Genomic DNA, 13,693 nt, shown 5'->3' on the forward strand with positions numbered 1-13,693 from the left:
TTGCTGACTTAAGCTTTTAGCAACAATTTGGACAGGCCTGTATAAATTGATTTCAGTTACACATCCACACAGCTCATACATTTTTTTTAACCATTTCAGACTATAGATTTCTTGGTCCTTGATCTTTCAGTGTATCCCTATCTGACAGTCAACAAAACATGCAAGTGCGTGGTAATGAGTGCATAACTGCTGCATAGAATCATACCTTTTCTGTCCTTTGATTCCTACATGTCATTAGAAAAACCAACAGAAATCACTGGTGATTTTTTTAAGTCTGTGTGTAGGGTTTTTGTTGTTGTTCAGACACTTTAAGGAACAATTCTTTTGTGACAATTTTTTTATAGCATTAATTTATTTTTCCCCCCGTTTGTTATAGCTGTAATCAATGATAATGAGCTGAAGGCTGGCTTAAGCATAGAGACATCAACTTCACCATTAGACTGGGGGGGACAGGAAGGGGAGAGATTTGAACTGCAGATTTGAAAGTGCTGGAATAATTCTGAGCAGTGGCATCTATAAAAGGTAATAGAGCCACTAAATGTTTATTGATCAGACACTGACACAAGCTATCCTTAGATTCTGCAGACTGCTTGCCTCACCCATGTGTGAGCATTCTGCAGTTTAACAAAAGCAGAGGGAATGACTGCATAAGGTTATATGGAATCAGGGATTCTGTTCCTGACATTAAATTTAGTCATGCTGAGCTGTTAGAGAAGTTAGCTTGCCATGTGTCTCCTTAGAAATGAAGTCTGCAGAAGAATAAAGAATAGCATGATTCAAAGAGTGGATTATTATTTTCTTTTCCTAGTATATTCTTTTCTTATGCTACTTTTTAGCAAGTAGCTGATTCTGGGCAGGATGAAGTGGAAACTCCAAAGCTTCTCCAAGTTTGATCATGGTAAGAGATTTTATCAGCTGTGCTTATAAAGTTTAATGCAGCATAGACAAGGGAGGCCAGAAACAGCCTTCTGAAATGAAGTTGTTCCGAATGAGATGATCGAATATAAAAATTCACACATTTGTGTAGACTTATAAGAAAGGCAAGTGTGGAAAAAAAATCTGTTAACTTTTATGGTGGCTTATTCTGTAGCAGCATTACTAAGTTTGGTACTAATCACTGAACTAAATGGCTGTTTCTTCAAAGCTTTTCAGTTACTGTGTGAATGCCACTTAATGCACATGCTGTTTCTTTGAAAAAGACAGACCATTGAATTAAGTATTAAGAAACTAAAGACAGAGGGGGCCAAGAAAATCAAATCTGGAAGCATCTTTAGTGACTGAGGAAATTCAATTGCTTAGTCAGCCTTTGAAGAGCATAGGAATGGAGAATAACCTTTTATCTTGTCCAGTGAAGGTATGAAGCAATAAACCCCAGACATTTACAAGCGCAGTTGCAGTCCCAGGTTCTTTTATTTTCATGTTTGGTATTCCATTGGGGAGTATAGAGTATTTTGATGTAATTACATATCTTGTTACGTGTGAGTTTGGTACAGCAGTTTCTCTAAATATGGCAAAAGTTCCTTGAGATGGTGTGACGTTTAAAATTGCTCTTTTGAGAAGAGCATAACTGTTTTGCCTGGTTGAAACTCATCATCCCATGTCACCTAGGTTGAATTATGAAAACGAAAGCATGGGATAGTATATGCGAAAAAATAATTGCACATCCTGAGCCAGAAGCCTCTAACCAGGTCACATGATGTTAATTATAAAATACAGAAGTGAATACAGAGAGACTTCACATTGTATTGCTTACTAAGAAACCTCATTAATAATATAGTTTCCAGGTATACTGAGATTTTTCAATTCTCTCGTATCTTTTATAATTCAATTTTTTAACAAAAATGTACAATGTATTTATTTATTGTTAACAACTTTTGCTATGTTTTAGGAAGTTTTACTTGAAATATCTTTGGGAGGCTTTTTTCATATTTCTTTCCCTTTTTGCTTTCTTAAATAAACACCAAATCATCACCTGCTGTTGGACTCCAGGCTTATGCTTTTGTATCCATCTAATCCTCTCAGTCTAATCATTTTTTGTTCATATAACTGGGAAGAACTTCTAAGAAAAATTCAAGCCTTTTTTCTGCCATTGCTTAAATTATAGTTTGCATGTAACCTAATGGTAATGAAAGCAGATCAGCCTGCCTGAGCCAAAAGTTTTGTTCTGGCTTCTCTCCTTGGGAGAAGGGCGTTTCAGAAAGTAACAGTCATTTTAAAATAGAACCATGTGCAATGAGTGAGAAACTACACAGCAGTGGGAAGGATTGGCAGCACAGTTGAATGCACCCATTTGTTTATGACTATGTAGAAAAGAAAGAGAGTCTGGTACATGATCATTGTATACAAAATGGTTTTATTTTGAAGTTGCTGTTACTTTTTGAAGTGTGTGTGTGTGACTTTTATTTTTCCTCTTTAGGTTTTTAGTTTTTTTTAGGTTTTTTTTAATCTCAGTTTTGGAATTTTTTATTATGCTGTAAAATGCTATCCTCTTGTTTTTCTTAATTACCTTACAGAAGAACAGTCCCTGACCCATGGTAAACAGAAGCACTCTCTTTCCCCACCTCCCCCCAACAAACTAGGGAACCTAACAGACAAGTGCACAAGATGAAAGAGTTTGTAGGTGGGTGTCTAATATGTGAAAGAACCAGATTAGCCCAGCCAGCTGGATGCAGATGTGCAGCAAGTTAGCAAATGAGACATATGACTAACAAAATCTCAGGAAAGAGGTGGAATCAAGCATCAAGTTCAAATCTGGCTTGCCTAATATGATTTGGGGCTAAAAAATAAGACTTGTTTTGAACTTTTTATTTTATTTTATTTTTATTTATTTATTTTTTTTTTGCAGGCATGCATGCATGCCAGTCTTTTGATTCCTTTCCTCATTCTGGAGAAGGCTAATGCATTCTTCTTTCTTTCACAGAAAGGGGATACCTTTTTTCTTTGTAAGCTGATCCATTTGCTTGGTCTCTGATACTGTTAGAGTTTAATAAGCTTCCATCATTGTTCTCTTGTTCAGGAACAAGACAAATATATTGGCAGAGGGAAGATGTAATATCCAATTAGAAGTATGTAGAAGTTGTGTTAATTCCCCATACCCCACATAAATTTTTAACATGTTTATGATGAAATGTAGGGAATTCTGTAAATGATATAAAATAATCTTATAATTTTAGACATTTAGCTTAGCAGACTGTGACAACTTGGTAAAGAAGCAGTTTAAAATTTAGTAATATAATACTAGCAAAAGATAAAAAGCAATAAGCACTATGATGTTGAATAGTGAGAAATAAGGTCAAATATGTCATTTTATATATAAGTATATTTTTTATCTTGTTGCTAATGTTGAGGTTTCATGTTTTATATTAACATTTATCCTAATGATAGTTTTTTCCAGTATATTAGATTTTTCTAGATCAGTACCTTGGCTAGTTGTATAGTTGTTGCCAGTATGCTTCCCAGTGTTATAGAAAGTTCAGTGACAGCTGTACTAATGTTTCTTGGGTTTGTTTGCTCTGATTCACTGAGCTCACTTAGTATTGGTGTGCATATTCAAAAAACATGCCTTTTTCTATTGTCAGTACATTAATTTCTCCTGGTATCTCAGAAGAAGCTATGGGATTTTCCTGGGAGATTCTCCTGGGAGAGTGAAGGTCTGCACATCCCATCTGTCCCGAGTTGTGGAATAGTGAATTTAACTTTCAAAAGAAAATCTCTGTTCTCTTTTCTATTAAGATGAAAAAGTAAATGGGGAAAACAGACCAGCAGTAGTACAAAGAGCAAAGACTGGACAAATTAAAGTGTGTCTACCTTCTTTTACCCCTTGCATATGCATTCTTTGCCACACTTAAGGATTTTACAAAGAAGTATTTTTTCTTACCCGAATCCTTGGATTGAACCTGTATTTAGAGGTGTGATCATGATGGATTAGAGTTGGTTGTGTCTTCAGGGAAAAATGGAGTAACAACATTTTTTTTTTTTAATGCACTTCTTGGCAATTTTTTTTCTTTTCTTTTTTTATTTTTCTTTGATTTAGGCAAAAGATTCATCATGAGGTAAAGCTTGTAAAATCAAGATGTTTGTGTTGATATAGAAGTGGATAATGAACTATTTATGTTGGAAACAGTTTTTCTGACATTTCTGAACTTGCTTTAGTTCTTTCATACAATGAACTTCTCAACTATTTCTTTTCTTTTTCTTTTCTTTTCCTTCTTTTTTTAAACCACAGCAAGATCAGCTGTATACTTGGGCTGCAGTTAGCCAACCCACACATTCATCAGATTACATAGAAGGGAGATTTCCAAGGAGAGTACCGTCTGTGTGGCCACCGCCCAAACCTCCAGATGAAGAGCAGAGAGTCAAATATACTGAAGCAGGTATGACTTTTAAACTTAGCAGAACAAAACACTTTAACTTCAGCAACTACTTTATTCTCAAAACTATGGAAAGTCTAACCGCTTGTTTAGTAACCTTAATTTCTGGTATCTGTTTGACGATTTTGGCATAAAGGTAGAAGTGATACCTTGTGTGAATTTGACTTAAAGCATATGTGTGGGTTTGGTTTTCATTGAACACCAAGGTGTGCACTGTAACACATCAGACTTTTCTATGTATAACTTGTTCTTTGGTTTACATCCCATCCAGCCATGACCTGCAGCAATCTTCCCTTCGGGGTATGGACTACTCTTAAAGGTTGCATGCTACTCTGAAGGTTATTAGAGAGACTAAAGTAACTTGTTTTCTTTGGGTTCAGAACACGCTGTGCTTATAATTTCAGATCCATTCTCAAGTTCCCTCTGCTACCAGGGGGAGCTTTTGTTTAGGAGTTTAATGGGTTTCAAGTGTTGTGGGGTTACTATACCAACTGTTCTGATGGGGTTTTTTAAGTGTTGATTTAATTAATCCATTATTCTTATTAAACATTGGCTAAAAACATGTATTTAAACTGAGATAAGAAGGGACAATCCCTTGTTTTGCAGGGGAAAAAAAAAAAGATTGCTACTAAAGAAAAATTGAAGGTTATTTTCAGTTGGTGGTGATAGGCAAATTCCACAAATCCAGGGAGAATTATTTAGTCTCGTACTAGCATCCAAGAGTTCGCAACATTCTCATGACTACCTTGGCAAGCCACTGACTGCTCTCGACTCTGTTTCCTACTACACTTTCTTACTTTCTTTAAGTTTAAGGAATTAGTTGTTATTTCAGCAGATCCCTTAATTGCTTGTAGGCTTTGGGTGGAGCTGATTTCAAATTTGCTTTGAGGTGGGACAGACTTCTTGGCCAAGAATATCTTCAGAATAAGACTGTGTTTATCACTTTGCCAGGATAGCCATACCACTATGCCATGCTGCCAAATATAGCTGGATCTAAAATGTTGATAAAGGGGATGCAGGTGGTGGTACATTATCATTTAACACAATGCATACCTTTCTCCAATTCCAAAGAAACTATTTTTTTATTAATATGCTGGAGACCTATGGCCATATTATTCAGTTTAAGATCCAAGCAAAAACAAATATTATCGAATTTGGGGTGAGGAGAGGAGGACAGTCTGCCAGCTCCAGACCTACCTCCTAGGCTGGCTTTATGCACCCCAACACATGTCTCCTATATAGTCCACCATATCCCCAAAGTACCTTTCATTTCCCTTTTCCTGAATTGCCCCTGCTACCTAAATATCCCCTAGCTCCATTCTCTCCCTTGTTGTTCCCACATTTACCCATAAATGGCTGGATGGCTATGCACCAAATTGTGCCTTGAGCCCTATCAGACCCTACCACCTTCCTCGTATCCCAGTCTGCCACCTCACTTCAACCCACTGCTCCCTACACAGATCCATCCCCATCACTCCCCAGCCCACCTGTGCCCTCATCATCCTTACACCCCACTGAGCCCTCCCCTGCATCTCTGAAAACCCAAACCTTATTACCATCCTCACATCCTCTGAGCACTCCTTACCCAAAGTCTTTCTTGTTCCCAACCCCCCCGCAAACCCCATTTTATTGCCACTTTCCCTGCCACACCCTTACCTCCAAACCCCACCTTCCCCTCAACCCTTACTACCCCATAATGATCTTCCTCCCCCCTCAAGAAAAGTCCCTTCATGCCTGTGATCTCTTAGCTTCCAGAAATACCTTTTGCTCAGAACCCTTCCCAAACACTTTCCCCCAACGACGGAAAAGGTGGAGGTCAGATTGTGACTGTTTCCCTCCCCTCGCTGCTCCCCCCCCCCGCCCCCAGCATGCCCTCCACTGACCTCGACCCTCAATATACAGAAACAGGTTGAGTCAGGGAGCAAGGGGAGGGACTCATTTTAGCCACTTGCAGCACCCCTACCCAGGGACACCAACCCCTCAGGATAAGACCACACCAGTTTTATGCCTTTGTGGTTATGCTACTGAATCAGACTCCCATAGCAGTTAACCCAGGAGAGGGTTGTTTCCATAAGTTATCTCTTCACCTCTCCTTTTCCCTCTTGTCTCTGACTCTGCACAGCTCAGGCAACCTTCAGCCTTGTCCCTTGCCACCCTGTTTCTGATTTGTTTTGGTTTGAAACTACTAGGAACAAAACTGCCAAGTACAGGTTCCTAGGTAGCAGCATACCTTTACTGGAGATGCGGAATGGGTGAGCAGAGGAACATTGTCAAGAATAGATAACAGATAGAATAATTGTAGAAGACAAGTTAGTTTGATTAGTGGAGGATCAAGGGTACCTATGAACAGAGAGATTAGCAGGAATCCAGTAGATAGTATTAAGTCATGAAGTCGATTGACTCCCTCAGCTCTGCTTGAAGAGAAATGTAGGTTTCCTCACTGGGTAATTGGTTTTAAACTTTGAGTGCAGCAGGAACCAAAAGGATGTGCAGCTGCACCGCTGCCCCCTCCCTACTTCCCCTTGGATCCATCCCTGTTGCCCAAAGTGCTTCTAGCATGAATACAGCTTATAGCAGCTAAATGGTGCCTTTGCCGGTATAGCTCAGTGTAGCGTTTTGCAAAGAAATAAGCTATGCCAGTAAAAGGGCAGTTTTGTGATGTAGCTGTGTCTTTATTAAGGCTTTTGATGACAGAGCTATGCCAGTCAGGGTCTGAACCTCCTCTTTTCTTCTTCTGACTAATGTGGCTGGCAGATTTTTATAGTATGCCAATGACCTAAGTTTTGTGTTGTAATGTTAAGTCTAGGCCTTAGCAAAAGTGTTACCAGGCCCAGTAGCAGCATTCATTAATAGGTTGTTTTTGTTTTGTTTTGTTTTGGGTTTTTTTTGGGGGGGGGGTTCCTAAAGGGAGGATTCCTGTGCCTGTTGACATGAAGGTTCAGCCAGTGTTTACATCCTAAGTCTTTATTAATGCATTTTAGGTATAAAAGGTTACAATATGAATATAGTTTTGCCTGTTAAGAAACTGTTTATGCTACTCCTGATGTGTTAGAATGTTTTTGATACAAGCAAGCAAAACTTACTTTCCCAAAACCCTGATTTTTTTTCATCTATTCTAGATTATGTACGTTAAATTTCTCAATTAAAAAAGATTGATTTTTCTGTTACATGATGCTCTGTTTTATTGGGTTTAAATATTAATTTAAGCTGCTCTGCCAAGTAGTTCAAAACAATGATGGCCAAGAAACTGAGATTAACGGAGAGTTGTGAGAATTAACTATGTACTGTTTATTCAAGGAAAATAGTAAGAAATGTGGATAGATAAAAATATTAATAAAATGGTGAATTTAAGAGATCTATTAATTTGGAAAATGGGTTAAGCAATTGGTATTGCTTAATATCCTGTATTGTTGTTGTATGTGTGAGCACACACAAAAAAAAAAAGGATGAGTTTAATTAGCTTCTCTTATTGTTCACACCCACGGGCTCACACTTCTTTTGTTTTCTATTTCTGTCTCTCTCCAAAATTAGTTGTGATGATTGAGAACCATAATTTCACGTGTATAAGCAAAATGATCGTGCAAGCTTTTAGAAAATGCCACCCATATCTTGCCATGTTCCTATATTTTAAGAATACAGGATTAGAAATGAATGGTAAATATAGCATAACCATTTCTAAGTAGAATGTGGAACAATTTTTTCAAAGTTTATTCCGCTGTCAGCATCTTTTGAGTATAGCTGCAATATCTGTCTTCTAGCTTGAATGTGTTTGCTAAATTGAAAAAAAAAAGATTGAGGGGAGATTGCAACTGCTGTTCAGTGCAAGTTTTTTGCACCTAAAATATAACTTTTATTTTTTTTTACGTCTGTCTGTCTGTAGAGGATAGTGAAGGTGAGTAATGCTGTGAGTAAATAATCAAGGCTTAAAAAGCTCCATGAGATCTGCAGCAGTCTTCTTTATATAAGCACTGCATGTGTAGTTTAAAGTTACAAGGGAGAACACATTCTTAAATAGTGATGTTAAAATAAGTTCTTCAGAAATAAGCAGCTAAATTATTTTCATAAGTCACTATAAGTTAGTTTTTGCTTTAGGCCTCCATGTTAATTATAAACGATTTAGAGGCAGTAGGCAACAGGCAAGAATTTTTAATATCAAATCTGTTGGCTCCAAGAACACAGAAGGGTAGTTGTTTCATACTAATAAAATCTTTTTTACTTAATATACATGGTCAGGGTGTAATTTTTCTCTGCTGTGAATTTAGGAAGTAAGAATCCCTAGGAGAAAAGACGCTGATTACATAAAATGTTGAACTTTCTGACCTTAAGTCAGCATAACACTTAAGTATGTACTGACTTAAGGCACATAAGTAGACCAACTGACTCATTCTTAAATGGGAGGATGCATTAGTGCTAAAGTTGGAGGAAAAAAATGTTAGTAAAAGTTTTGTTAGAAAATCATAGAATCATAGAAGTAGGGTCAGAAGGGACCTTGTAGATCTTCAAGTCCAACCCCCTGCCTGGGCAGGAGGAAAACTGGGCTCAAATGACCCCAGCCAGGTAGGCATCGAGCCGCTAAAGACCCCCAGGGTAGGAGCCAGCACCACTTCCCTTGGAAGTTGGTTCCAGATCCTAGCCGCCCTGACTGTGAAGTAGTTCCTACGGATATCTAATCTAAACCTACTCTCCCACAACTTGTGGCCGTTATTGCTTGTTATCCCAGAGGGCGCTAGGGGAAACAAGGTCTCCCCTAAACCCTTTTGGTCCCCCCTAGTGAGTTTATAGATGGTCACCAGGTCCCCCCTCAGCCTTCTCTTGTGAAGGCTGAACAGGTTCAGGTCCCATAGCCTCTCACTGTAGGGTCTGCCCTGCTGTCCCCAGATCATGTGGGTGGCCCTCCTCTGGACCCTCTCAATATTGTCCACATCCCTCTTGAAGTGAGGTGCCCAGAACTGGACACAGTACTCCAGCTGTGGCCTGACCAGTGTCACGTAGAGGGGGAGGATCACCTCCTTGGCGCTACTTGAGATGCACCTGTGGATGTACGATAGGGTCCGGTTGGCCCTGCCGACTGTGACCGTGCATTGTCGGCCCATGTTCATCTTGGAGTCAGTGATGACTCCAAGATCCCTTTCTGCCTCCATGCTCTCAAAAAGGGAGTTTCCCATCTTATAAGTGTGCTGCCGGTTACTACTGCCCAAGTGCAGCACCCTGCACTTGTCAGTATTGAAATGCATCCTGTTTTTGTTAGCCCGCCCCTGCAACCTATCCAGGTCTTGCTGCAGTCTTTCCTTCCCTGCTAGGATGCCCACCTCACCCCAAATTTTGGTATCATCAGCAAATTTAAACAGGTTGCTTTTCACCCCATCGTCCAAATCACTGAAGCTTTGGGAACACCAGAATTATTTACAAATATGGACCAAGATCACTGAACAGCTTTGTTTGGACAAAGTATCTTTCAGGTTTGTATGATGATGATGCATTTCTCCCTTTTTAATCCAATATACCAGTGGTTAGAGAGCTCACCCAGAATGTAGGAGTTAAATTCTCTCCCCTTGCTGAGGCAATTAAAACCTGTATTTCCCACTTAACAGTGCTTTCTATCACAAAACTAAAGGAATTCAAGGGTGGGAGGGTTCTTTTAGTCTCTCTGCTTGACACCATGTTGGTAGGCTTGTGTGTGTGTGTGTGTGTGTGTGTACATATATATCCTCACAAGACAGACAGATGCACACATATGGTGATGGTCTTGGAAAAAGTTCTTCATACAAGAGATCCTCGGGTATATGGCCATCATCCATTTTCTGTATATGATCAAGCCACTGAAATTGATGTTGGCTGAGGAGAGAATGCTCACTCAAAATGCTGGCATGTTGCAAGACCTCAGTGTAGACAACCTTGTTCCACCAGGAAATTCCTAGAATGCAGTGAAGGCAATGTAAGTGAAAGCTGAGGCACTTTTCTTCAGAAGAGTATGTGGTCCAGGATTCATTGCTATATGAACGAGTGTTGATGATGCAAGCATGTGTTCTCACCTTCTTGTGATTTGCTGGTGGTGAAACGGTGTTCTGGCTCATAACATTGGTTGTCTTGTTGCTGATTGTAAGACCAAACTCTTGGCAGACATGAATGAGGTAAGTGATGAGGCTTTGAAACTCATTTTCTGTATCAAATATCATTACAGCATCATTAGCAAACAGCAGCTCACAAATCCAAACTTTCTTTTCTTTTAAAGCATGTGAGGTTGAATAATTTTCCATTTGAGCATGTATGTAGATTAAATGTCTGCAGTGGTGGTCCCAAAAGCATAAATCAGAAGACAGGGAGGGGGGGATCCCAAAAGGGTTGGGGCAAAGGCAGCCTTGCTTGACTCTGTTTTGAATATCAAAAGCCTCAGATATCATAACTGAATCTTCCCTGTATTCCATTATGGAAAGAGTGGATTATCCTGAGGAGTTCTGGTGGATGGCCAAACTTTTCCAGTCATTTAGAGGCCCTTTTTGCTAATGTGGTAAAAGGCTTTGGTCAAGTCAATGAGGATAGTTTGGAGGGTGTGTGTTGGGGGGGGGGGGGGCATCCTTTGTCCCCTACATTTTTCTTGAATTTATCATTGTGAAAAGATTATACATATAGTATAGTGAATCTACTCGCTTGAAGCCACACTGTAACTCAGGGTGAATGTGGTCAGCAAGGCTGTGAAGTCAGCTGAGCCCCACCCAAACAATGATCTTTCCAATAATGCTTAGTAATAAAATGCCATGAGTAGCTGTTGCTGCAGTCACTTTTATTCTTGTACTGAGTAGCTATATTGACATTTTACGTGTCTTGTGCTACTGTCCCTACTGTCCAGCAGTGAGTAAAAAGTTCATATAGGTGGAGAAGAAGCACAGGTTTTGTACACTTCTACAGGAAAGCTGTCTTTTCCTGGGGCTTTGCTGCTGGCCAGATTGTCTGTGGCATTACTTAGCTCTTCAACAGTTGGAATATCGTCAAGCTCTTTAAGGATAGACAGACTCTCAGTGGAGCTAAGGGCTGTGTCAGTGACATCACTTCCCTTTGAACAGAACTCAAGATAGTGTTCTGCCCGTCTTTCCCTCTGTTGCTTTCCGTCTGTTATGACTTCTCCCGATGCTGTCTTTAATGGAACTGACTTCTTTGCAGTTGGACCTATCACTTTGTTGATTCTGTCATACATGCCTCTGATGTTTCTGGTGTCAAATGCAGATTGAATTTCCTCACATGGACCCAAGCAATAATCATTGGTTCAGTGTTTTCAGATTTGTTGGACAACACTCCTGGTTTTCCTCGGTTTCTTCCAAGTTCCATCAGAGGCATTCTTCTTGTGATTTAATAGAGCAGCTTGTTTGGCCTTGATTAATAGAGTCAATACCTGTGAGTGCACCTCAAACCAATCCCAGTTTCTTCTGACCTGCTTGCCAAGTATAGAATCAGTAGTGACAGATCTTTTTTAAGGCTTCCTCACTTTTCTTCTTCAGTCCAAAGGCAGGTCTGAAGCAGCCTCCTCCAGCGCCTCCATAAACGTCAGGGTTTATGAAGATAAGATGTATTGGTATATCGGTGATGTTAATGCACACCAAACTGATACTTAGACTAGAAGATTTTCTCTGGTTTCAATTTGATCTTAGTGACCACAAATGGATGGGCAGCATTTCAATCAGATGGTAACTACAAGTAAGGAGGGTATTATTATTGGGATAGGACTGCCAAGTGAAGAGTGTCAGTGGCCAGATCTTGGGTGCTTCCATGATACCTTATAGCACAGCTTTGTTTGAAAGAGCGAGTTGGTGATGCACAAGTTATGATACAAGTAGAACTCCAACAGCCTTTGTCCATTATCATTCATACTTCCTGTGTTATGCGAACCCAGGCAAGTTGGCCAGGATTCACTATGAGCACCTGCTGTGGCATTGAAGTCTCCCAGGATATACAAGTTCACAGTGTTTGGAATCTTCCTGACTGTGCTAGATAATTCTTCATAAAATTTGTCTTTAACCTTAGCAGAAGTGTAAAGTGTTGGAACATAGGCACTCATTAAGGGTGTTGTTGCATGTTAAAGTAAATGGAAGCCCTTAAAACAAGGGGGGGGGGGGCGGCGGTGCTTAAAACAGGCATATTAGGGCAGGAAAACACATATTAAGGGCTCTATAGGTGGCTCACAGATAATCTTCCATCAAGGATTATCTCTATTTCATTTTGGGCAATTCATGTTGCAGTCAGAAACAAGCTGGAAGTGATTCTCCATCATCCCAGGAGGCACTGCTCTCATCTGGTCAATCTTCCCCCACAGTGATAGCACCTAAAGGTAGAATCCCTTTCCTCTCCCATTTCTGTTGCCCAGGGCTCCCCATGTCCCTGCATCTTACTTGCACTTTCAACACTGGCCAGGGGAGCAGGCAAGGAAGGGGAACCCACCTGCCCAGACACCATCACTGTGGCTGCCATGCAACTACTGCCCAGAGAACAGTGTCCTGGGTGGGTTTGTCTTCCCTGTTTGCTTTCTGGGACAGTTCTGGGAGCTCTCATGGGGGTGGTGGGTGGTCAACTAGGATGCAAGGAGGGGTAGCCAATCTAAAGGTGCAGGGGGGCTGACCAAATCTGTCAGCAAGTGGTAGGTGGGGCAGAGGGGCAGGTGGCATGGTGCAGTGGGTCCAATCCAGGCTGGCAGGGTGGGGAGGTAAGGAGTGGACACTGTGGCATTCCTGGTACAGGAGGGTGTGGGCAATGTGGTGGGCCCAATCTGAGGGTGTAGGGGGGGTTAGGTTGGGCAGTGCAGCAGGCCCAGCTGGGTGCCAGCCTCCCCCACCTACATACGCACACTCAGATCAGGCCTGCCCTCCCCCCACACACTTCAGATCCCTGCTCACTACAGCACAGCCAACAGCTCCTGGGTCACCTACAGCTCCAAGCACTGTCCTGGCAGAACAAGCAGGGACCAGAAACCTGCCTGCTGCCACTGCTACTCTAGGCTGGGCCCAGTGGCACTGGGGACAGTGACAGTGGTTGGGTAAGGGGTGCCCTGTACGTTCCTGCTCCCCCTGGGTCAGTGCCTGCAATGCAGGTAAACTGGGGTAAGCAGTGAGGGCCATAGGGGATGGGCAGGGAGGGAGCCCCACGATGGGGGAGGTGGGGGACTGTAGCTAGCTTAATTCAGGCTGGCAGGAGGAGGGGTGGGGAGAGGGGGCTGGATATGGCAGGCCTAACGGGATTCTGCCAAGCCTGAGCTACCCACAATCTGGGCCACCTATCCTGCCTCTGAGAGCAAGCAAGTGGGGCAGGCACAGAGCTATCTTGGCTTAGCCATACCC

At 41.2% G+C, this 13,693-nt stretch overlaps 1 protein-coding gene across 3 annotated transcripts in view; it reads left to right on the forward strand.

Moving 5' to 3' along the window:
* FMN2 (formin 2) overlaps positions 1-13,693 on the forward strand; it is a 271,921-nt gene that overhangs the window by 54,307 nt on the left and 203,921 nt on the right. For all 3 annotated transcript variants that reach the window (XM_019500542.2, XM_059715762.1, XM_059715757.1), the window contains one exon: positions 4,226-4,373. In XM_019500542.2, the coding sequence (XP_019356087.2) occupies positions 4,226-4,373 (148 nt within the window). The remainder of the gene's footprint in view (positions 1-4,225; positions 4,374-13,693) is intronic.

Source organism: Alligator mississippiensis, chromosome 1, assembly GCF_030867095.1.
Source record: "Alligator mississippiensis isolate rAllMis1 chromosome 1, rAllMis1, whole genome shotgun sequence".
Taxonomy (NCBI): domain Eukaryota; kingdom Metazoa; phylum Chordata; order Crocodylia; family Alligatoridae; genus Alligator; species Alligator mississippiensis.